Raw genomic sequence first — 24,150 nt, 5'->3', positions numbered from 1 at the left:
GTTGTGTTATTTTGGTGGCTTCCCTGATGATGCAGGTTTGGTAGGTCCTGTTGTTGACTATAACCTCTGTTCTGTCAAAGCCAATATTGCATTTTGTCTCAGCCAGGTGTTTGAATACCACTGGTTGCTAGCCCTCCAGTCTGGTTCTTCTGATGTATTCGGAAATCCTGTTGGTTATGGGGTGGCTTGTTTGGCCTATGTACACACTGCCACTTGAGCAGGGTATATTGTAAATTGTGGATGTTTGAGTTAAGGGGTTTTAGAAGTCTTTGGCAGTCCTGAAATGGGATGCTGTTATAATTTTTTGATTGTCTGAATGCCTTTGTTCTCCAGTAGTCTTTAGATGCAGTCACTGGTGCCCCTGGTGTCATTAACATTGGATATGACAAATGCAAGGTTAGCTGAAACCTTGCATAACCCTCAGCAGTCAATGTGGCATTGTCACAAAGCCAAAGGCACAACTACATATTTGACTCAGGACTAAAATCAAGATTGTGTTATGATGTGACACATTCTGAGGTTGGAAATAAAGACATCTTCTAGATATGGAGAACAGTTATGAGTGTAGGGGTATATTGAAAAAAGTAGCTGATGTGGAGTAGTTGAGCAGTTTTGGGGTTGGTCAAAAACTGGAATATTATAAAATATCAGAAAGGCTTTACACTTGCACATACATTTTATCACAATCTAAACAGTGGAAAGGGACATGGAATTGGATATTAATTAACGCTCTGAAGCATGGAACATGTCTGAGCAATATTTCAAAATTCGTTTTCTGCCTTACAGAAACAACACTGTTTCTGCAAAATAAAGACCAGACTGTTAATAGGATTTAGGTGAATCATTGTTTATATCATATATCATATATTATAAAACGTACAAATATACTCTGGAAGTAAAATGTTACTTTTCAAATGCTAGAGCACGTGGTACATATAGCAACCAGTGTACTGTAAAGGGTTTATATGGCTCTTGAAGACAGTGAAGGTGTGGACTGGACTCAACCAGATTTTGACAGAGTCAAGTGAACCCTGGCAGAGCTGAGTCAGTGCGTCCCCTGGCAGTCAGAAATTCTAATGCCTTCCCTCAGTTAAAAAAAGATCACCTTTCTCATTAAGTTCTGCCACTTTTAACAACACCAAATTCCCAGACACACTAATGAGAACTGTCACTGGTGTCATGATTCTGTAAACAGTTTAATTTATATTGTTGCATAACTTGTCCAAATTGCTGGCAATTAATTTTTATTTAATGAAAGAAAAAATAACTGTTAAGTTGTGATACCCCACAGGGCCTCCCAGTTTTGCCTGTTGTTGTGCGCCATTCCTGACCTATGCATTCCATAAGGCAGTGATACATTGTGATCAATCTTTCAAAAATTACCTTCCACAGTAGAATGGATAAGTTAGCCATGTGGGGAGTTCTAATCTCTTTGACTAACATTTGACATGATTATAGCCGAGCTACAATGCTGCTGGAGCTGGCGGCCGACTTGCCTTACACACCAGGGGACCATGTAGGTGTATTTGCATGTAACCGACAAGAGCTGGTGGATGGAGTTCTGTCCAGATTGCAAACAACCACTGACCCAGACGAGCCAGTTGAGCTTCAGGTGCAGAAGGAAACTCACACCTCCAATGGTAAGCTGCACGTTATGAGAACAACATCCTCATTCATTATACAGTATTCTAGGTGCAGAATCATGATGTTGATATTTCTAAGGAATTTTCTGGCTCCTTCTTTGAAGCACTTTGACATACCTTTGACAAGAATCTTGAAAATTGTTTAATTTATTTGGAATTTTAAATGATTGCAGGGGTTCTAAAGACATGGGAGCCTCATGAACGCCTACCACCCTGCACCATACGAATACTGTTCTCTCGATTTCTGGATATCACAACTCCACCCACTCCCAATCTTCTGCAGCACTTTGCCTCTATTGCCACTGACCCTGAGGACCAAAGGAGGCTGACATTGCTAGCTACAGTAAGTAATGCACTACCATGCTACTAACATTCTTTTGGCTATGTCATTTTCCATAAGAGAAACAACTATGCAAGAGAGTGCCTAGGAGTCAGGTCAATCACATTTTCAGGTACAGGTACCGACAGGTACTTAGAGTGATTTTCAAATTATATGTACAGCTATCACCAAATTAAAAATTTGTATACTTTATTAAGTCTTTGGGTTTTTTTTTTTAACAAAGCTTTTCAGTTAAATGGGTTATGCAGGTTGAAGTGGAAAGAATGTTAAAGGAATGGTTATGTCCTATTTTGTGGCACAATCTCATCATTTAGCTGCTGAAACTGAGAAAAACTGTAAAATTATGGAGAGGATAACGAGCCTACAGACCAAGAATAAAACCTGGTACTTTCCAAGTTTGAAGTACAGTGTCAGACACTCAGCCATGGATTCAAGAGGATCTGTGCATATTATGACATGCCTCATATTCCCTCTAGTCTCATAGTAAATTTTAGGTTATGCAACAGTTGTGGAAACCTGAGATTGCATACCATTTTTACACTACCTAAGTTGGGTCTGCAGCCTTCTACAATTGCAGTCTTCAATTAATTATTTTATTTTACAACTGAACGTTATACTGACTGTATTGTAACCAGCACATGATCTGCTGAGTCTTCAAGAAATATCAGAAAAAAAGCTAAATGGAACAGATAGCTGGCACAAGAATCCTACAGGCTGGTAAAATTATTTCATTAGAAGTCAACAGACCCTTAAGCTAAATATATGGAAATCAGATGCATAAAACAATAGTAATGAAGTTGTCCAGCATTGTAAATGCATACAGTTCTAAAAATGTTCTTGTACTATACCAAGAAGCTTGAAAGTGCATTATTTGTTCTTCAGTTAAGAGCAGTTTGTCTACTGTATACTTATTGTTATTGCTATAGCAGCAGTAGGCTCAGGAAACGAGTGGCAGAATGGAAAGTGGTTAATGGACATTCTCATGCATTTATCAGCCTTTGTGATCTCAGGAGACAGAATCAGAGCCTAACTGTAAAATGATCAAAATGTCTTGTGATTTGTTAACTTCAAAGCCTCCTGTTTTCCACAAGTTATACAAAACAAAAGAATCTAAATTATAAATGATACTCTATTCATCTCCTTAATAACATCCATGATTATGATTATGGCGAAGGAATCAGCAGCATATGAGGACTGGCGTCACTGGAGAATTCCACATCTTCTTGAAGTTCTGGAAGAGTTCCCATCTGTTCACCCTTCACCAGCCCTACTTGCTGCACAACTTACACCCCTGCAACCCCGTTTCTACAGCATATCCTCATCCCCCATTGTTCAGAGTGGTCAGATACACATCACAGTTGCAGTTGTCTCATACAGGACACAGGGTGAGTGTTGACAGAAACCTCGTGCCCTAAAACCTTGTTATTTCTCTTGGCACAAATGAGATGCATGTACAAACAAGAATGCTAAAAATGGACGGCTCTGTTGATTTAAATGAAACGCATTTGAACTGTATAGACTTACTTACTTACTTTCTTACTTATGGAGCTGAGCCTATAGAACATAACAAAAATGTGTATGCATGAAGATATATTCAGTTTGACTGATTCATTACACAGCAATTATATTTTCCAGTCTGAGAGTGAAAATATATTGTGGATTTTACTGTTAACCTTAATTGCATATCTGCCTATATCTGCATTGTTATTATACATGGGGTTTATTCAAAAGCCTGCTGCAAATCTTTGGGCTGCTCTGTCAAAATGCTACTTGCACCAACTTTCACTGTGTATGTTCAGACTTATGGCACAGCAGCCTTTACACATCATAATTTCTCTCCAGTATCACCCCAGTGTATATTTCTGCAGGTTCCATGAAGTGAACTTACACATGTTGGTCACATTTGCAAGACCCCGCTATATATTTTTATTCTTTGGGTGGGGTGAGACTTAGTTCTCTTTATACTTTGGCTCCAATGGGTCCATTGTACCAACCCTGGATGATAGATGAGAAATGGACATTTGGTGGAATGAGAACTGGCAGGTGAAACTGAATGCCAATTTGTCTACCACATATTTCACATGAACTGATCAGTGATTGCATCCAGGCTGCTGCAGTGTGAAGCTGGCAACCAATTGCCTGAGCTGTGGTACATCCCTGCTGCTCTATTAAGCATTCAAGCAGTTATGTTATTTCTTGTGTTAAAATGCTGCATGAGAATTTCACAGTGAAATGAGTGTTCATGCATGACCCACATGAAAAGGAGAAGATTCTGGCATAAATTTCAGGATGTTGCAGTTCCAAACAGAAAAAACTATTCATACAGTCATAAATAAATTTTACAGGGAGTAGTGTTATTGGGCAATACAGAACAATCAAAATGTTGAATGCTGACTGAAGGGAAATTGTATGAAATCGGTGCTAGACTTCAACACTGCCCTAGAAAATCTTTTAGATGCCTTGCACATGAGAGTGGTTTAAAGTTTAGGTATAAAGTTTCTGATTTGCCCTAATTCTGAAAAGGAAGAGCAAATGAATGTGAACATTTTATGGAGGTGTAAGAAATGTGTGCATAAGAACAGGGATAATTTCTTCCATCTGCTGTGGTCTGAGTTGGTTTTGTTTGCAATTTGTTGGTCTGCAGGCTAGTCAATTATGCTGTGTGTCTGAATACACATAGAAAGAACTGACATGAGTTGTGTATGTCTTCCTACTGGACTGGCTGATAACATTCCTTTATTTTGCAATACTTTGTATCTTGCAAAATAATAAAATTTAAAGTTACATCTTCATTCCCATTGTGTTTAGAATTGAAACAAGAGTGTAATGAGTTATTTTATGTAGATGGAGAAGGACCTGTGCATTATGGTGTGTGCTCCAACTACCTTCGAGATGCAAATGAGGGAGATGACATCAATCTTTTTGTTAGGAGGTGAGTGTGTAGACAAAGCAGAGAAATAGGGACTTTTAGTGACATACATGTACTAAAAAGTAGGTTACATGGTTACAGATTTCTATCTTGAAGAGAAATTGATTTAAGATTTTTTAATAAATGATATAAACTCCGTCTTAAGTGCAAACAATATATTTTGTGTCTTTGATCTTGCTCCCTACACTACATGTTTCGGCCTCAGACGGCCATCATCAGGTGTATAACACTCACGTCGCTGTCACACTGCACTCAGTTCAAAATTTAACATCTAAAACACTCTCCCTGTCATTATCAACTTCTACTTCGTTGATAGCTGTCCACCCGTAGATTACTTCACACACGTTAATTATGAGTTTATTGTAATAGCACCATAATAAAATCTTTAGTTCTAATTTTAAACCTTTAAATACACCTGATGATGGCCGTCTGAGACCGAAACATGTAGTGTGGGGAGCAAGATCAAGGACACAGAATATATTGTTTGCACTTGGGACGGAGTTTATATCATTTATCGTATGGAGTGCAACAGGATGCTTAAATATAATATTAAGATTTTTTAAGTCTAAAGTTTGGAAACAAATCACCTCTTCTCTCTATCAGAAATATAAACAGTGTATATAGAAACTCTGTTTCTCGCGAACTAACCAAATATGGTGGGAGTCTTCTCTATACTCCTGCTTCATATTCATGAAGTTCCAGGTTTGATTCTTGGTTTGGAGACCAGCTGTACTGATTGAAAATTTTAATAATTTTCTAGAAAAAATGTTGGTGTAATACCTTTGTGGGATTGTCAATGTTCTAAAACACAACCACAAAACTGTAACAATTGTATGTATTAAATTGTATAAATTGAATGTACAGAACAGCTGCAAAGCTATTTGGAATGTTCAAAAGTTGGCTGTCCCTGAAAAAGGCAGTTTATTCCACTGTGAGTGCGCTGGTAGAATTTGCTCCTTTGTAGTAGACCAAGTCTTTACGGCTGTTCAGCTGGTCTGTCTGGCCAGTGATGTGGTGCTGTGTGCGCCGATAGGAACAGCTGCCTACGGCGTAAATGCTGGAGAGTTGCGGCAGCTACGTTAGCTGCCTGGTCGCAGAGCAAGATTGCTGGAGAGTCGCGGCAACTATGTTAGCTGCCTGGTCACAGAGCACAGTTGCTGGAGAGCTGCGGCAGCTACATTAGCTCTCTGGTAGCAGGGCGTGAATGCTGGAGAGTTGTGGCAGCTGTCTTTGGCACAGTAAAGAGCTGATGACTGATGACTGATCGCTCTCAACTGAATGCGATCACTGATGATTGTGAGCTTTTGGCTCCGCTTTTATACCATGCTTGCTGGGTGGAGCTTAAACCTGCAGTTGCGATTGTGAGCACTGATTGGCTAGTGCACATGATGCTCTACAGGTGGGCTGGACATCGAGTACTGTATAAATACAAGTGGTGGAAGCAATGTGCCGCAATGTGAGATTGACTGGGAGTGAGTGCTGTCTGTTAGACTGGCGAAACCGCGTGTTAGTATGTGGGATGTTCCCACACCTTGTTATAGGTTACAACCACATCCCTTCATGTATTTTTCAATTCATCATTCATAACAACCCTCACATTCAAAGATTTATGAAATATGTGGCACTAAAGAAATTAAAAAACCTGCAAAACATTAAGCACAAATAATATTACTTATGATCATGATCACAATATATATAATGATAGTGTTCAGAGTAAACTCTGCACATGAACAGCTCAAAATATATTCTCATTTTGTCAGTAAAAGCTTAATGGTTAAACTTGTGGACTTCTGTTTCAGTGCCCAGAGTTTCTATCTGCCACCTGATGTAAGTCGACCAGTGATTATGGTGGGACCAGGAACAGGCATAGCACCATTCAGGGGCTTCTGGCAGCATCGCATGGCCCAGCTTCATGCAGCAGCTGGTAATATCACAGTCACACAATCACTGTGTGATATGAAACATTATGTCCAACTAAAAACCATGGTATTTAGAAACAAAAGCTGTAATCATGAAATAATAATTATATAGTTTTATCTTCACCTAAATTTTATTTGTACTTACACATACAACATACTAGAATTTTTCCTGTCTGTCCTAATTTCAAATAAAAATGTAAAAATTAGACAGCTGAGAAAGATGGTGGTGCTTAACAATGCCAGGCTGTGTAGACACACTGACATGCAGGGATGGTACATTTTGGTATTGTTTAAGTATTCTAAGAAGAGGAAAGACCTACCCTAGGAACTGTGTGGAATGAGAATATCTTGATGCTCTGACTGTTCTGAATCCCCACAAGGATGTAATGGCAGACACTCAGAGATTCAACCAGAATGTAATTGTGTTGTTTGCATCACTGAAAAATTGTAGAGGACAGTTTCCTTATAAATAAGGCAACTTGAAATGAATTTACTATTTCACATAATTTCTGTGTATTACCTTGAAGCAGGCAGTTTAATATTTGTAATAGCAATGACATGGCTATCAAGATCAATTAGCTAAAAGAAAATTTATGAAATTGTCATTAAATAATTATTTATTATTATTGTTGTCATTGTTATTGTTATTACTATTGTTATTGTTATTATTAATTGGCCTTGCGGCTGTTGACTCGGCACATAAATAATAAAGAATTGAATTCAATTGAATTATTAACATTGTACATCTATACCATATGAAAAATTTTGAGTATATTTCAGGTGCATGAGCTGTTTAAGGCAGTAGCCACCACTGCTGGCATTTAACATAAAGATACAAGTGTTCGAGGTCTGGATTCACAGACACATTACTGTAATAAATGGAAACAAAGACAGATGGACCTTTAGTTGCTAGTCAATAATATGAGAATAATAAACATAAAAAGGAATACATTACAATAAGCGTATGTTGGGCATTTTCCATTGCTTCACTTTATCTTATACAGTGCATGTCTGAAAATTTCTGTGCAGTAACTGAAAGCATTGTGCACAGAAATGCTTGGCTACTAACACTCTTATAACAATATAACCTATGGTACTGCCAGGAGCTTTGCAGATCTCTGTCAGCACAAAACAGTATTGTTTCTGTATATGATGCTCTCTCAATTTCTGCACAATTATAACAATTCTCGACTGGACTTACACTGAAACTTCTGATGAAACAAATAATTTAATTAATTTTAAATAATAACTTATAATAACTCCACCTCTATTAATGCCATTCATGTTCTTTTACATGACATGACTGTGTATCCACTTTTCAGGTGGACAAGTATTTGGCAAAATGTGGCTGTTCTTTGGATGTCGGCAACATGCCCTGGATCTGTATCGTGAGGAGAAAGCAAGGATGCTGGAAGAAGGGGTACTGGCTAAAGTTTACCTCGCCCTGTCTCGAGAACCAACAATCCCAAAGGTAACATCAGTAAAGACACAGGTGCAAGTCAGCATGGGGCATTATCTCCATACTCCTCTACATCTACATGATGTGGATTAGAATACTAAATTTCAGAATACGGTTGCATTCATGAAAAAAAAAAAAACTGAACTTAGTAAATATAAGACAGTGCAAATATTTACATATGTTGATACAGTTGTATTGGCTAGTGAGAGGTTAAGTAGTCTATTTGCCAGTCCAAAACTACCATGTGTTGGCAGGCCAAACGTTAAGGTACAGTTAAAGGAGAGGCATTCTGAACACAATACTGTCCCAGTAGATGTGAGGAAGTCAAAGCTCCTTTTTGAAAGGCCTTCAGATAAACTGTGTAGGGATCTAGTGGTTTTGAATAGGAAACAATGTAGGTTGGTAAGAGGGTTGTTGACTGGCCATTGAAGAGACTAAATATTAACCTTCTACCACATACTTTATCAATACATAGCTTTGGCTGGGCTATGAATAGAGACCATTTGATCTGCATGGCTAGATTTAACAGATATCAGCATGGCCTCAGGTATAATGGCTCTGGTTTTAAAAGATCAGGGGCACACAATGGATACAGTAGTCATCTGAGTGCTTGGGGTGACTTAAGTTGTCTCCTGAGTCAATAGAAATTTGAATATAATTGTATTTTGTATGTAAAGAAAATAGAACATGATTCTGGTATTAGGAAAATTTCTTACAAAATGGAACATTTTTCTTTACATTATCAGTGTCATTTGTATCTGTTACTTTATTACTTCAATAATAACTTCAAGCATGAGCTGGTAAGTTTCTAAATATTACTTTTAACATCACCCTTATGTATGTATTCCTCTAAACCAACAGTTACATAATTCTGGCAAGACATGAAACGTGACACAACATTCCAGGTCTGTGTAGCAGGAATATTCTTGAAAAGTTGACAGTTCATCAGCTAGTTAAGAAAGTCCCTACTCATACAAATACCTTATGATTCAATACTATGTTCACAAAAGTCTGTCACCGTAGTGTCTCCTGAGCTAGTTGAAACCATCCACATCCACAGACTCTATTTCTTTAAACTGCCTTTTAATAGTATTCTTCCAGTTCTGCATAGAACACCAAAAAGGCCTTTTATATTTTGGTTTTGTACTTAAATTTAGTATACATTTCCATCTATACCTTGTGAGCTACATGTCCCCCCCCCCTCCCCCATCTAAGTCTCCTTCATTTGAACACCCTTGTAATCAACTTAGCATTCTGATAATATATTACTAAATAACAAGCAAGCTGGCTGAAGTAGTAACACTTCTGCTCTGTTCAAGGGGTGTCAAAACAGAGTTTCAGCAGTGCTATTGACAAACCTGACAGGTTTTCATGGTTTGCCTCAGTTCTACCCTGCAACCGGTCATTTAACTGTACATAAACTGAGTTATTGTCATGGTTGTTAAATATGCCGCAAATACATAAACAAATTATTGAAAAATAACAAGCCAAAGGTAACACATTTTCTCACATAACCTTAAATTGGCATCTTCAGACGTATGTTCAAGATCTTCTCCGTAAGGAGGCAGCTGCAGTTTACCAGAAAATTGTGATTGAAGGGGGCCACTTCTATGTGTGTGGAGACTGCACCATGGCTGAACATGTGTACCAGATGCTGAAGCTAATCATACAAGAGCATGGTGGCATGCTGGATTCTGAAGTTGAGAGCTATATGCTCACATTGAGGGTATGTCAGTAAGCATAATATGTCACAATGTAATATCTAGACATGTATATATGGTGATGTTCCCAGGGCAGTCCATATGTGATTTTTGGTGAAAAAGTGACACTGTCCAGATACTTTAGTTTTCACCCACCAATGCTCCATTCCCTCATCTATCACACTGGGGCTCATACAATGGTGCCATTTGCAGCCTTAGTTCCAAGGGACTCAGTCTCACCCCATTGTGAGAGTTAAAATATGTATGGGTATATGTGTGCATGGGGCCACATGTAAGATTGTGCACAAGAATATTTATGTGCATTTGTCTGCACTTCTCATTATATTGCAGAATTTGGTATACTGCAGCTCCAGCTTGGATCCAAAACATTTAAGTTTGTCTCTCTCACTTCTTAGATGGCATATCTAAATACGTATAAAGTTCTGGGAAGATCCTGTCTCACCTACTTTTCTTCAAATGTTTCAGTCTATATGATGCAACTGCAAATAGAAGGTAAAAATTTTGGTAAGGGGAAAAACAACAAAAAGTTCATTTTCATAGCCCAATGAGTGATGCAGCAAAAGGGGAAAATTATTTCTTGACATGGGCTAAAGTCAAATGTTGCACTATATGGTAATGGATGCTTGTTCAACTTCAGATGGATATTGCAACAATAGGGTGAAATCCATAAATTAATAATTATACTATTTGAATTATCCATTTTTGTACACACTTTATGCTGGTACAGATTCAAGACTATAGAGACTGGTACAAACTTAAAAGTTGCCTGCAATGAGAAATTCTATCTCCTCCCTAGGTTAAATGCAGATCAACTATCTCAAAAATTTATGACAGTTACATGTCAGAATATGAAATGTTCAGACATTGTGACAATCATTATTGCCTTAATTTTTAAAACAGTTTTATTTACCATTCTGCATAATATGTTTGGATTGCCGCCATTTTACGATCATGAACTAAAGATAAGCACAAATAAATTTTTGTTTAACAAAATAAGATGTGTCAAATGTGCCACCCCCTGAGACTGTGCTGTTTGGTTCACCTGTGCAATAGCACTGGCTCGTTTGACTACATTAAATTTGCCAGATATAGCTTCAAAGTTTCAGATTATTGCCATGTTTTTAATGTTTTACATACAAGAAAAACGATCAAATGGAATTAGTAAGCTCATTTTAGGCTGCGCCATAGCTCAAGCAGTTAGTCTCTGGCCTCCCACCATGGCGACCCGGGTTCGATCCCGGTTCTGGTCAAGTGGGATTTGTGGTGGACAAAGTGGCGCTTGGGCGGGTTTTCTCTGAGTTCTTCGGTTTCCCCTGCCAATCTTCATTCGACCAATTACTCCACAATCACCCTCACCTATCATCTGGGGCTGGTACAGTGGCCACAGTACAAGGGACTTAGTCCCACCCCAATAGCATTAAAAAAAACTCATTTTAACCATACCTATGTTCACATGTCTAGGTCAAATGGTTTATTAGTTACTATCACGAAATTGAAAGCTAAATATAGATTTTGTGTATCTCCCATGTTGTTTAAAACTTCATGTCAATGTGTAAAGTTATGCTAGTCAGTACCACAACAGTTGTTCATCTGGTCACCATGTTGGTATTATTAATGGCAGGAAAGTAGAAAACAAGCATGAAACGGCCTCTAGTGTGATGGTTTACATACCAGATTCCATGAAACTTCATTAGTTGGTGCAAACGTTATAACAGGGAAACAGGCAAATGGGAATGATGATTGTCATAAATCTGCTTATTAGGAAAAACTAGATTAAAAATTGAACTTTTATTTTTGTGGTAAGTATTCCTTCAAACTATTGTTTTTGTTTAAATTTTTAATTGTATTGAGCAGGTCCTTCTTGAGAAGCTAAGGAATTCCCTGTCTCTTATGGAAGCTGAATTTTCATTATATTGTTCTTTTTAAGGGTGTTTGAGCTGTGCCACATTACTAACACCAGAACTCTAATCATAAATAACTTGAGCTCAAAATACTATATGAAAGAATCTGTGTGTTGTATTTCAGGATGAAAATCGCTACCATGAAGATATCTTTGGCATTACTTTGCGCACTGCAGAAGTTCACAATCGTTCAAGAGAATCAGCAAGGATCCGAATGGCCTCGCAACCCTAGATATGACACGTCTTCCAGCCTAGCAGACACCAATTACAGGACTGGATACAAGAGCTGGACATTGCATCCGATGGTGATATCCTATGAGAAGACTGATGTTAGATTTTAGTAACCAGTGCCAACTTAAAAGTGATAAAACCATTGATATCTTTTTTACTTTAAATTTGGTTACAGCTGTGAATACGTAAATTACTTCATGGCTGTTGTATGTAAACTAGCTTTGCATTCACATCCTTAATGATGCACTGCTTAATCACGGGTATTTATTATTGTTTCTACATAAGTCAAAATATATCTTATTAGATGTTTTTCAGCAGTGCAGCTGAAATATTATTTATTATAACCTCTTAGTTTATAGTACTAATATTAGGAGATGCAGTGTACTTAATTTTCGTATGATTATATATTTAGAGCAGTATGCTCCATAATATTGCTATATATTTTTACGTTATTAAGATATACAGTATAATGATGATATATCTTGAGTGTTCTCTTCAATCCAGTTGGAATTTTACGTAGACATAGTTGGATACAGTGCTTTTTTCATCCAGTATGCATAATGGAAAAGCATTATGCATACTGGTTTACTTCCAAGAAGTCAAGAGGCGCACATCTGCTAGCATATTTTATGTATAAGAGTAATGGCAAAAATATTTTAGTAAAAGAAGGGCACTGGTTAGATATAACACAATGGAACAGGAAAACTACAACTTACACATACAGAGCAAAAAATTTCTTATTTTAAAATAGTTTTATTCTGATGAGTACTGTAATTCTTACTACTGATGTCTGCTGCTATCTTGTTTTGTTCTTTATTTTCATAAAACAATGTACTTTCACTTCATGGATACATTAAATGTTGTTAAAGCACTACTGCAGTAGATATTTTATATAAACCAATTTATTTGTACTGAACACACATTTCTTTATTTGAAACTAAATATATAAGCGTTTACATGTGTGGATTTGTTGTGGGTTAAATTTCAACTCTGGAATTTAACACACTCCACCAGAGTTGGAATTCAACCCATAAAATAAAGGAAAACAAAATCGTGGAAAAACATAGAACAAAACTCCATAGAACCCAGCAACAACTTGTTCCGAGCAGTGCATCTGCTCCACAAAGAAAATCAAACGGTAGTGGGAATAAAACACACCTGAACACTATCAAATATTAAAAAAACCTGAAAGTAATTTGTATATTATAACACTACACTTAAGCTAATAGACACCAACATGAATAGTGTACATACTAAATGATATTTAGACAGGACAAGTACCATGAATATAACGAACAATAACTTTAATTCCTTGTATAAAATTTTAATACAACATAACACAATACATTTTACAGTCTTTAAAGTTTAATTATATATGTGTACATGTATATGTATGTACATCTCTAAGCATCGATTTAAAAGTTAGACTTTCATTCCAATTTTAATACATTTTTATATTCAACTTATACTAATTCAGATACAAATTTGAATATATTAACTGAACACAAAATCAAGTGTGTATAGTAATTGTTATTAAACTGTAATATATTTATCCATATATAAAGCACAATTCAATAGTTCAAAAATATTCTTTAATGTATACTGCCTGATGATGGCTTTGTAAACCGAAACATGTAGCACATTGTCATATTATCAAGACCAATAAACTCATTATACGCAGTGACATGTGAATGAGATTTTGATAGTTGTTATGTTGGGAAGGAAACCAAACAATGTCAATGCGGTCAATGCTTTACAGGCACTGGTGAGAAACTTTCTCCCAGTGGTTATGAGTGAAGTGATACGACACTCCGTTTCGACAAAAAAAAAACACAACGGGGTAAGAACCTGTGTAGTACAAGAAATCAGGTTGCAAAATTATTTATTCACGAAATTGTTAACTAGAAGTTCCGGGGTGTGTGGCAGAACTCACAGACCAGTGCTATGATAGCATACCTCTTTACCGATCGTGCTCTCGGTATTGGCGGCGGCCATTTTGCATCCATGGATTCGTATCTGCATAGAGATCGTAGAGATGGCAGCAGTACCGCCCTCATGACGTTCGTGACGTCACGGTGGCCATGTTTCCCGCCAATAGGTGGTCAGTAGAGCCAAATGAGTAACTTTGTAAATATAAAAGATAAAAGAAAAAACTCCGTGGCCTGTAGTCCGCATGCGAACTATACAGACCGAGCGACCGCCGCTTGTCGGCGAAGTTAGTGCCACCTTTAGCGGATAGAGGGTGTCGCGTGATCAGCGCAACGGATCCCCACGGCCGTTAATTTCAGTTTTCTAGACCGGAGCCTCTATTTCCTTGAAATATCTCCCCAGTCATCATCACGAGACTGAGTGGACCCCGTTCCAGACCCACTACTTCTTACAAAATCTAGTAGCGCCCGTAATCGAACCCGGTACCTCTGGATCTGTAGCTAGGAACGCCAGGAACTCTGACCACTCGACCACAGAGGCGGTCTATAAAAGATAAAAGTAAGCATTAAAATTGCCTGTCATAGAGCGTCATAGAGGTCATAGAGTGTGCATGTTGTCTATTGGTAATTTCTGACTGTAAATGTACTGTGTGTTGGTAGAGACCGTAGAGACGGTAGAGACCAGTAGAGACGGGCTGTCAATTGTCGTCTGCTAGAAAATGGCGGAAGGAGGTACGTAGTGAATAATGCTGTTGAACCTATTTTGATAATGAGGTGATGTTAAAAATATTTGTGCACGTTTGAGTGTTGTAGTATTACAGTCGCACTATAACTCACACTACTTTCCAAACCCGTAAGTATATTTGACTTTTCCTGTTAGCAGTTGGACGTGTCAAAATCCCGCCTTAATTCATCCAATCCCCAAATCAGTCTCTGAAGTAAGTTTTTTCTTACGATTACCGAATTATATTCACAGTAATTTAAGGAGAACCGACCTGTAAGGGTCCTGTTAGTATTTCTGTCTTTACACAATGAGACCCCTAGAAGACCTAGGCGATGGGAGGATAATATTAAATTTGATCTTAGAGAAAATGGGTGGAGGTTATGGACTGGATTCATGTTGCTCAGGATAGAGACCAGTAGCGGGAATTTGTGATCATGGTAGTTAACTTGAGGTTTCCATAAAATTATAGGAATTTCTTGCGTGTCAAGTCAGTTGTTAGCTTTTCAAGAAGGACCCTGCTCCACAGAATGAGTCAGTTAATTACATGTCAAATTAAATTAGTCATACGTTGAAGTTAAATTAACAATTGTGTCACTGAATTAAGGTTGCAGGGTAACTTTCGTAAATGAGAGTCTGATATTAGAATTATTAAACACAGTAAGTATTAGAAGGCTGGAGTTAATTTTGCCAAACTTATGTGGGCAGTATTGTGATTTTTTTTTTTAATTATAACTAATTTCCTTGTAAGGTTTTAAGAATACATCTTGTTACAAAAAGTTTTGAAAGTGTGCACCAGCATGATGCATACATAACTGAGCACAGCAAAGTGTGTTCTTAGGCACTGCCTGCAGTGTCATAGGAGAAATGTTGGCAATAATGTTGGATATATTGGTTTTCAGTTTCTGCAGATTGTGTGTGTTATTGCAGTAGGGATTGCCTTTAATGTAGTCCCATATAAAAAAGTCTGGTGGCATCAAATCCACTGGGCATGAGGGCCATAGTCTTTTTGATATTCATTCTCTGAATAACAAGGGAAGCTGGCACATAGTTGCCTATGCTATATAATATGTTGCATTGTCATGTTGGATGTTATTCGTTAACATTGAGTTGTTGTTTAAACATCAACCTGTTACTGAAACTGTTATCTAATATTCAGCATAACTCTCTAAGCTGCTTAATCACATAAACTGCCATAGAATTACAGAACAGTCATGTAGTTTGGTAGTCATCTTTACCAGATACTAAATTTGAGATTTATTTACAGTTTTTGATCCAATGTAACTATTACTTATAAGTTTGACGATCTCTATATCCTATGGGTGCTAAAGCCCCTGTACAGGATTTGTGGAGTTATTTAATAACAATAAACAATAAATAATATTCTGACTTACCTAATCCATCTGTACTATTATGGGATTTGGATTTTATTAAGTCCATAGTGACAGGCTATGGACTGGACAGCCAGGGAATTGGGGTTCAATTCCTCGCAGGAGAAGATATTTTTCTCTTCTTTACTGTGTCAGAACCTGCTCAGAAGCCCACCCAGCCTCATATCCAAGGGGCACCAAGAATAAGGAGCTGGGGTGTGAGTTCTGAGGTTAAGAATATGTGGATCTGTACCTCCACTCTCCATGTATCATCATGGTGGATGCTTTGCTAGCAATGCTGGGCTATTCTAATTTATCTAACATAACTGATCGCCATATTGTAAAGGTATAGGTGTGTGGCAGGTTGAGGAGAAATAAGGAGCATGATCTTGAAGTCAGATGAGATAGCACTTGTATGAAACTGGAACATTTTGTTGCAGTGAAGGTTTAGGTTGTGCTCTTGTGTGTTATGATACTGTGTATTTATTTACTTACTTATTTATGAAGAGATCTGTCTTCTGGGATTTAACACTTTATAGTCCATTTAAAGTCAACTGATGTTTTCAGAGGAACATGTCACAGAGCCACCACCTGCTTTCATGCTGGTTTCTACTTGACTTATTCTCTGGCCCTGAGGATGGAGGTGACAAGTTCCTCCTAAACATAGGTTGTCTTTCAGTGGGCTGCACAGTGTTTTATCCCTGCATTAGTACCCCTGTGAGAACCTCAAATCCTGCATACTTATTTTAGAGTTTATTTAATTGTTCACCCACCTAACAAGACATAGGTGGGCAGACAATGTTAAAACGGATCTTAGAGAGACAGGATGGGGCAGTACGGACTGGATGAATCAATCTCAGGATAGGGACAAGTGGAGGGTTTTTGAGAACATGGTAATGAACCTTTGGGTTCCATAAAATGCTGGGAAGTTCTGGAGTGGCTACACAATCGGTGGCTTCTCAAGAAGGGCTCAGCTCCATGAAGTTTGTTAATTAACACTACCTAATTATTACAGCCATACACAGTTTGTTTAGTAAATTTTTCCTTGTAACGAATCAGTCACTTCTGGCAGCACTTTTGAGTATCCTGCAAAGAGGAACTTGTACAATTTTGTAGGATTTGAGGCTCTCACAGCGGTAGTAATGCAGAGCACTATCTTCTTGGCTATAAGGACTACTCAGCATTATTTCCTAGAACAATGTACCCTTCATGTGCTCTTTTATAGGCCAGAAGATAGTATCAGACCAAAATCCACTAGCATTAGATCAGTCGCTGATAGGCTTATTAGTATATATTGCCACGAAGTCTAGCAATTTATCTCATTGAATTAGTAACCAAAGAAAGTATGTGGCTAGGCACACTTTCAACTAGCATGTATCTCCATAACTATAAAGGTCTTGTCAATTTTATGTTTTCAGACACTCAGTTGAAAATGGGTACAGATCCATTTGACTTCCCTCCTGAGCTGTGCAGCAAACCTCTTGCTCTGATTGGTCTAACAGGCCTTGATACATTAAACAATGCTGTTCATAGGTCAATTTGGGATGCCTTCAGCAACAACAGGAGACAGTACAGGGCACCAGTTCAATTTAAACTCCTTGATGCAGCCCATGAATTTCCACCCATGAAACCAAAGGTTTGTATGGGAGGTTTGGTTTGCTCAGGGGATCAAATCATGTGAAGATTTACTTGTAGACGCAAGCTATTGTTAATTCTCATATATCAGAAGCAGGGTCTTGTCAAATTTATGATTGTTTCTCTGGCCTCTGAACCAGCAGGTTTGAAACCATTACTCTATATAGGATGCAAGGGTTGAGAGTTAACTTTGTTTTATCATGTTACATAACCCCTTGAAGACTTCTTTTAATGGCACACTCCCTGTTCTTGCAGCTGCATTTAAATGGCAGTAACTTCATACTGCAATGGTATCATATTTTTAGATACTTTTGGTGTGCACTGATAAGTATGATTCATTTCTTGCTTGAAGAAAGACATGGATGATCATAAGACTGAAATCTGTTGATGACAAGATGAAATACTGGGACAAAGTAAATGTCTACTTCAGAATGCCACAAAGGCATGGCACTGCCGTTCAGACAGTTGCCAGTCATGTCTTGTAGGTGTTATTTGGCAATGTTTCCTATTTCCGTATGTGATATGTGGGACATTTTGTCCTCAGCTGCACTTGAAGGTTGTATTTGGATTGTATAAGCCATTGAAATACTTATAAAATAGTTATGTTTATAACACTTGTATGTCTCCTGTCAGGATGGCAGGCATATTGTCAGTTGATCCGGGATGTTTCAATTTTGTGGAGCAGTAGCTGTATGAAAGTAACAAAGTTCAGGTTTGGGTAATTTTCTCTTTACGAAAATTATATACGAATATATACTGCACTCTCTTTGGGGCCATCCCAGGTGCTCCCTCAGTATTATGAGGAGCATGGTGAAGCATTCTTAAACAGAATTGTTACAGGAGATGAGACTTGGGTCTTCCACTGCCCCCAAGAGAGCAAAGCTGAATCAGTGACCTGGAAGCATCTCCACTCAGAAAGAAGTTCAGGACAGTGCAACCTGCAGGGAAAGTGATGGCTACTGTTCTCTGGGATGTTCACGTAGTTCCTTTGGTTGATTTTTCACCTTCCAGTTCAACATTAAGCAGCAATAAGCAATAAGCAGCTGCTTATTAAGAAACTCTGAAGCGACTTGAGTCTATTTGGCACAAGAAACCAAGGTTGTTGACCAAAGGAGTTCTTCTTTTGCACGACATTGCTTGACATCACAGTGTTGATGCAGCTGTGAATTTCTTGAACTGATGAGGCTGGGAAATTCTTCCACATCAGCTATACAGTTCTGATTTGGCACCATCAGACTTCCGTCTCTTCCAAAAGATGCAAAAGCACCTCAGAGGTCAGCTCTTCCACTCCAATGAAGTCAATAATTGCTTACGTGTCCAGGATGTTTTCTTGCTATGAATGACTTCACAGATTGATATATCACTATGATGTGTATCAGCAGACTTGGTGTCTATGTGGAGAAGTAAAACTAATGTGACATTGTATTTCAGCCTCATAAGTTACTCTGTATGTTGCTATTTTATTTAAATAAAAAATAGTGAACCTTACTTTTTGAATTAACCAATGTACATCATAATTTTATTACCTAGCTAGACATATTGGGTTAAATGTGGAAGAGAATGATAATGTAACTACAAATTTTGAATGAATGAATATGTGTGTGCATGCGCACATGCGTATGTGAACTTAATGAGGCCCCACCCATAAAGCAGAATTTTCTACTTCGTCCTAATCCATTCCTATTTTATTCCATGAATGAATATTATCAACATAATTGGTCATAAGTGTGTAAATTTGAAATGTATTTAATTCAGTTAATATAGGCAATTTAAATAAAATTGTATTAATTCAAGTTTTATAGTAAGTTATTTTTAAATTATCGTATTAAATTTTTTACTTTATATTATTTATGTTAATCGATTAATGTAAGTGATTTTGATTATGTCACTCGTGTAATTTTGTGTATGTATCTTGATATATCTATTTTCAAAGGACCATTTCTACACCCTAGGTGTGTTACCTGTATGGATATATGGAAAATAAAGGAAATGAATGAATGAATGAATTGTAAGATAACAGCTTATGGACTTTGGACCATGATGGTGCCTGCTATTCCACACTTTCAGAAGGTTTCAGTTCTGTTAGATATGAGGGTTGAAGTTAATAAACAGAATACTCTTTACTGTGTCCAGTTGGAATGTGTACCTGGGACCTTGAACATAGTATGTGACCCCTTAGCCATATGCCATCTGACCTGCTGATGCAGTTTGCAGGATCACAGCTGCTGTAGGAAGGTGGATGACAATATGATGTAGGTAGTGATGTGGAAGGGATAGTGCATCCCAAGTTTTAGTAATGTTTAGATCACATCATTATGCTAATACAAATTTATACAATATATATTATCAGACTTTCACTGTGTCTGTTACTGCCTGCTTTTCCACAACAATAGTTTAGGAGAATTGTGGTTAGAAATTAACATGTTAAAATTTTGGTGTAGCACTGTAGCACTGAGATTTGTCTGCATATGCAGTTCAAGTTATTTGAAAATTGTAATGAAAAGACTTCCATTTCCAGAGAACTTCCTATGACTGGTACATTCCAAAAGGCATTCTGAAGCGAAATTGGATGAATAAGCATTTAAATGAAATGCCAGCAGTTGTTGTAATATTTTATGAATTGGATTGGGATGACCCTCTCTGGAATGAGAAGAGCATTGAATGTGCATCCCGAGTGCTGTCAGTGCGGTGAGTAGAACACTGCAGGTCAGCATATGAGCATGGATCAGTAGCAGTGTGGGAGGATAGTGAAATGGAGGTAAATATAAGCCCTAATATTTTGAAACAGTTTGTGCAGAATGAAGAATCTGGAACTCGTTATAATTGCCAGTAACTCTGAAAATAATTTATGGAAGTTGATTATGGTGCGACTTCTGGGATTTTCCATTTGATATTTCCAAAGAAAACTATTGTATCAAACTTCTTTCCTGAGGATGATTTCCTCAGGAGGTGATGCTGGCCAGAGTGTGACACTTAGTCGTCTTCTGTGTGATTGTAACATCTAAGTTATAACAGCTCGCTTCTTCCAACATACCTTAACAGCATGCTGGTTCACCACAAAAGTTATTTTTTTCTCACTAAACTGCAACTTAATCCTTGGTACTAAAAATTTGAAAAGCTAGATAATCACTATCATAATTTATCTTCCATAAACCAATACAGTTCTACTTTGGAAGGGTATAAAATTTTATATTAAATTAAAAATTGTATGAAGGTTGTAAAGAATGTGTGCTGTATTTTCCACCTAATCATTAAAGGGAATGTTGCATAGTGTGATCCCTTTTGAGGCCTTATCTGCCATTGAAAGCAGTTTGGTGCACACTCTTGGTTTGCTAAGTCTGTTATGCGTAACAAAGACCCTTGACCTTCCTTTGCCAGATTCCATACAGAGCTTTCAAGGTTACCATGGTAGTGGCAGAAACTGTGTTTCCACATTACTTAACCATATCAGATAGTCCTCTCCTTCAGACATAGTTCCCCTCATGATGATGCATAATACAGTTTGAGAAGAGAGTACAGTAGAACTTGGTTATAACGTCATCAAAGGGACCTAAAAATAGTGTCGTTATAAACGAATGTCGTAACCGAAATGGGCACTTCCACAGTAGCCTTATGTTAGTCACATAAAAATCTACCAAAATTCGAGTTAAAATGTTGCATTTTTTAGTGAAATACGTAGTTAAGTACAGACTAACGTAACATTAACGTGGAATTAATATGGATTCTCCATATCAGCTTTTTTCCTTCCATTTTCTATTTCACGAATCACTTTATCTTTCTCTTCAATGCTTAAAACTTTCCTTTTGATTGCCATGTTTTCGCTACTGCCCTTCTCTGGGTTTAGGCAGGAACACTATAGGGTAAGTAGACAATGTGAGGTCCTGTTAGACGAGATTCTAGGAAAGGAATGCAGTTAACAACCTGCCGCGTCCTCTTGCACTATTCACGCAGTCCCACCCCACACCCTTGTTTTCGCATAAAACCCACGCTCCTCTTGCAGCCCGCGGTCGTATTCTTCCAGGACAGTCACGTCAGCAAGTAGAGAAAGTGAGGGGGGACAGACACATCGAACTTTCCCACGATATCAGAGAAATTCAGGAATGAAAATGACGTTACATACGAGGTTGATGCATTTGTACATGTCGTACTAAGCAAGGTATAAAAACAGTTGCTTTATGAGAATTAGTTCGTACCATTGAATATTTGACGCAGTAGACAAGGTGTCGCAGAAACCGATGTTGCTATAACCAAGTTTTACTGTTTATATATATATATGTTGAATAGGGACTAATGGGTGTTTAAAAAACAGGGCAGCGTTGGATGGACGTAGCAGTCGTATTGCAGTGATTCTTGTCCAGCAGACTGCTCCGCTGCCTACAGGAGAAGACATGCTGGCAGACGAAAGGGCGGCAGTGCTGTGCACCTGCTGTGAACTCAATGCCAAGGCCTTGTTTGTTCTTCCACATGGAGATCACTTGCTAGGTTATACACACAGGTACTGACATTTGCAAATGTTCTGCAGAGTTCTTGTTTCATACTGTTAAGATCTGTTGCAGTTGCAAAGTACTACTGTAACTGATTAATGGTGTACGGAGTGTTGATTACAAATGTTACTGTCATGACGTAGTGACTAGACATGGGGTTTGGACTGATAATTGTGTTTATTGAACTCTTGTTAATTAATGCACTTGACTTCTCACTACAGGACTCACTAATTCTGCTCAGTTTGTGTTTACTAGCCATCACAGTCACAAGTGCATCATACTAAAATGTGACTAAATTTCTGCCACAGTGGAGGAGGATTTAGCATATGAAAGGAATGGTTTTGATGAGGCATGGATGGTTGATTTTGTGGAAGATGGTGATAGGAAACATAGTGACAGCAGTATTGGTGATAAGTGTAGCTACAATTGTACAACAAAGACAAGGCAAGAGAATAGGTTTTCTCCTTGTTCCATCGAACAAGTGTACAACGCTTAATTTAAAATACCTGGAATAGTTTTCATTACCTACCAAAAGTGTTCATGATCTTCCAGTAGGAAGTGATGAAGGGGATTGTTTCTCGCTGTTTGCAGATGACAGGTTTTGTGACCCCATTGCCGCAGAGAGTAATAAGTATGCTGCTCAAAGACAAGCAGTAAAACCTGTCACCATTAGAGAGACCAAAAGATTAATGCTGTATAAGGAAATGATCACTGTTCAGGAGAATCATATGGACCCCATAAGTACACTATGAGCAAAGATTTTTAATGGTGAAACTTCTCACTATGCTTAAAGGAATAAACAGCTTTGCAGATGGTTAAGTCTGAGAACATTTACTTTTAATAAAATTACACATATCTTTCTGCAAACCTCTGATTTATCTTCTGTGTAAATGTGAGTGACATCCCATTTTCATTAATGACTATACGGATCATGGAGGTGTTTTGGTACACAACACAGTATACTGCCGGTGGATAACACACAGTTTCTAGAGTTACAGAACTGTTTGCAGTTGCCCTACACACTGCATTACAAGAGAGAAATAGCTGAAGTCAGTCATGAGAACCCCACTAAACTAAACAAGAAATTCATGTGAGGTCTTGGCAAAAGAGGCATAATGGTCAACTTTCTATCTTCTTTTTTTTTTTTAACTTTTTATTTCTTTCAGGTTGGAGAACGCATTTTATGATTTGGCTCAAAATTACTACCATCATGAGGCTCGAAACATAAAGTCTCATCGAGACCATCTTAATAAGACGACACATCAGTATCTATTTGTACGCCATTTGTTCAAAATTGGGTTCCTGAACGAGCTGAAACAAGACGTACACACTGCACTCAAGTATGGGCTGCTTTTTTCATTAATATTTGTCACAACAAAATATGATGGAGAGTCATTAAATAGGACACAAATGGATATAAAATGTAAACCATGTGATATTCAAACCTGGAAAAACCGTATTTTCCTTGACATATCCTCTACCAACATCAATACACTTGCCCCATCGCTTTACCAGTGTGTCAAAACCTGCATCATAGAAGTCTTTTGACTGTCATCTCAGCCACTTCTGCATCATGTCTGCTATCAAAAAATATTTTGTCTGTTGTTTTATATGAATGAATAAGCTGTACAGGGTATTGAGAATATTTCGAGCTAAGAGGGAGGAAGTAACAGGAGGCTGAAGAAAATGGTATATTAAGGAGTTCCATAATTTGTATTCCTCGCCAAATATTATTAGGATGTTCAAGTAAAGGAAGATGAGATGGGTGGGACATGTAGCATGCGTGGGAGAGATGTGGGAGTATAAAGAAATTCATACAGTGTTTTGGTTGGAAAACCAGAAAGATGTGTGCTTTAGAAGACTCAGACA

At 37.8% G+C, this 24,150-nt stretch overlaps 2 protein-coding genes across 11 annotated transcripts in view; both read left to right on the top strand.

Moving 5' to 3' along the window:
• Positions 1–13,478, top strand: part of LOC111862897 (nitric oxide synthase, salivary gland) — a 148,370-nt gene extending 134,892 nt beyond the window's left edge. For all 4 annotated transcript variants that reach the window (XM_023848702.2, XM_023848699.2, XM_023848700.2 and 1 more), the window contains 8 exons: positions 1,459–1,640; positions 1,817–1,986; positions 3,158–3,368; positions 4,828–4,915; positions 6,712–6,836; positions 8,154–8,302; positions 9,825–10,016; positions 12,037–13,478. In XM_023848702.2, coding sequence (XP_023704470.1) covers positions 1,459–1,640; positions 1,817–1,986; positions 3,158–3,368; positions 4,828–4,915; positions 6,712–6,836; positions 8,154–8,302; positions 9,825–10,016; positions 12,037–12,144 — 1,225 coding nt within the window. In that variant the 3' untranslated portion in view covers positions 12,145–13,478. The remainder of the gene's footprint in view (positions 1–1,458; positions 1,641–1,816; positions 1,987–3,157; positions 3,369–4,827; positions 4,916–6,711; positions 6,837–8,153; positions 8,303–9,824; positions 10,017–12,036) is intronic.
• Positions 13,479–14,596: 1,118 nt separating this feature from the next.
• LOC111862891 (trafficking protein particle complex subunit 11) overlaps positions 14,597–24,150 on the top strand; it is a 35,109-nt gene continuing 25,555 nt past the window's right edge. For 2 of the 7 annotated variants that reach the window (XM_023848678.2, XM_023848680.2), the window contains exons 1-5: positions 14,692–14,803; positions 17,581–17,798; positions 20,316–20,485; positions 22,107–22,292; positions 23,448–23,621. In XM_023848678.2, coding sequence (XP_023704446.1) covers positions 14,791–14,803; positions 17,581–17,798; positions 20,316–20,485; positions 22,107–22,292; positions 23,448–23,621 — 761 coding nt within the window. In that variant the 5' untranslated portion in view covers positions 14,692–14,790. The other 5 variants (XM_023848677.1, XM_023848682.1, XM_023848679.2 and 2 more) reach the window with 5 other exon arrangements.

This window comes from Cryptotermes secundus, unplaced genomic scaffold, assembly GCF_002891405.2.
Source record: "Cryptotermes secundus unplaced genomic scaffold, Csec_1.0 scaffold528, whole genome shotgun sequence".
Taxonomy (NCBI): domain Eukaryota; kingdom Metazoa; phylum Arthropoda; class Insecta; order Blattodea; family Kalotermitidae; genus Cryptotermes; species Cryptotermes secundus.
This window is presented reverse-complemented; position numbering and strand designations above follow the sequence as displayed.